The sequence below is a fragment of the Pteropus alecto genome, unplaced genomic scaffold (genome assembly GCF_000325575.1).
Source record: "Pteropus alecto unplaced genomic scaffold, ASM32557v1 scaffold88, whole genome shotgun sequence".
NCBI classification, from domain to species: Eukaryota; Metazoa; Chordata; class Mammalia; order Chiroptera; family Pteropodidae; genus Pteropus; species Pteropus alecto.
In genome coordinates, this window is record NW_006494611.1 from 12,514,500 (window position 1) to 12,515,390 (window position 891).

General features: G+C 35.4%; 1 protein-coding gene across 1 annotated transcript in view; it reads right to left on the reverse strand.

The window, feature by feature from the left end:
* CC2D2B (coiled-coil and C2 domain containing 2B) overlaps positions 1-891 on the reverse strand; it is a 77,292-nt gene that overhangs the window by 45,328 nt on the left and 31,073 nt on the right. The window contains exon 17 of the mRNA XM_025042347.1: positions 381-528. Within this exon, the coding sequence (XP_024898115.1) occupies positions 381-528 (148 nt within the window). The remainder of the gene's footprint in view (positions 1-380; positions 529-891) is intronic.

An 891-nucleotide genomic window follows, 5' to 3' on the forward strand; every position in this document is an offset into this window, starting at 1 on the left:
CAAATTGACAATACATAATGATTACTTCTGTATCAAGAACGACTAGGAGATATAAAGGCCCCAGAAATAAAATTCTTGGGATTTTTGGCCTTTGCATACAAGTTAAGAGCTATGGAACTGCTTCTCTCCTCTTCCATGTGGCTATAAGCAGAGAAGATATACAGTTCATGACATATAAATACTTATTGCCTTAGTAATTATAAATAAAATTTCTATTTTATATATTTATAAGATAAATATATATTTTTTACATATAATAAAAAATAAACAACATCTGAATAAACTAAACTGTTGCTAGAGTTTTCCTTTTTATAGACACAGGTTCTGTGTGATCCTTTGCTGAAGGCTGGCATTATTTTTCAAGCATAAAAGTTCATTACCTGCAGTAAGCAGATCTTAATGACTGTGACATAGGTGTCAGGGGAATACCATTTTCATCTAAGGCCCACGACAGAGAATAGCTTAGTTTTCCTGATGTCAAAAGACAAAGTTCTTCAGTTCCATTTCCCTCAAGAAGAAAAGGCACATCTGTTGATAAAAGACATTAAAAACAAATTGTTTTTATAAAACTGCACAGTTTGAACACACTGTAGATATTTTCCCCCTGACTTTTACTTGTGGAACCCCGAGACCACAAAAGAGAAGTTCTGTGAGGACCCCAGGCTCTAATCTTAGAACTCTCCCTCATTTCCCATCTAAGATACCTCAAGGCAGACTGCTTCAGATAGACTGCAAAAGAGAGGAAAATACCGATTTGATTACACAGAGATGAAGAACTCTATTTTTCTCTTCTTGTGACTAGAAGTTTTTTAACCATTCTTTCTGGGAGTGGCTTCCAGCAAGAAAGGACTACTGGCAGTAGAAAAAGAGGCAAACAAACTCTTTGTCCCA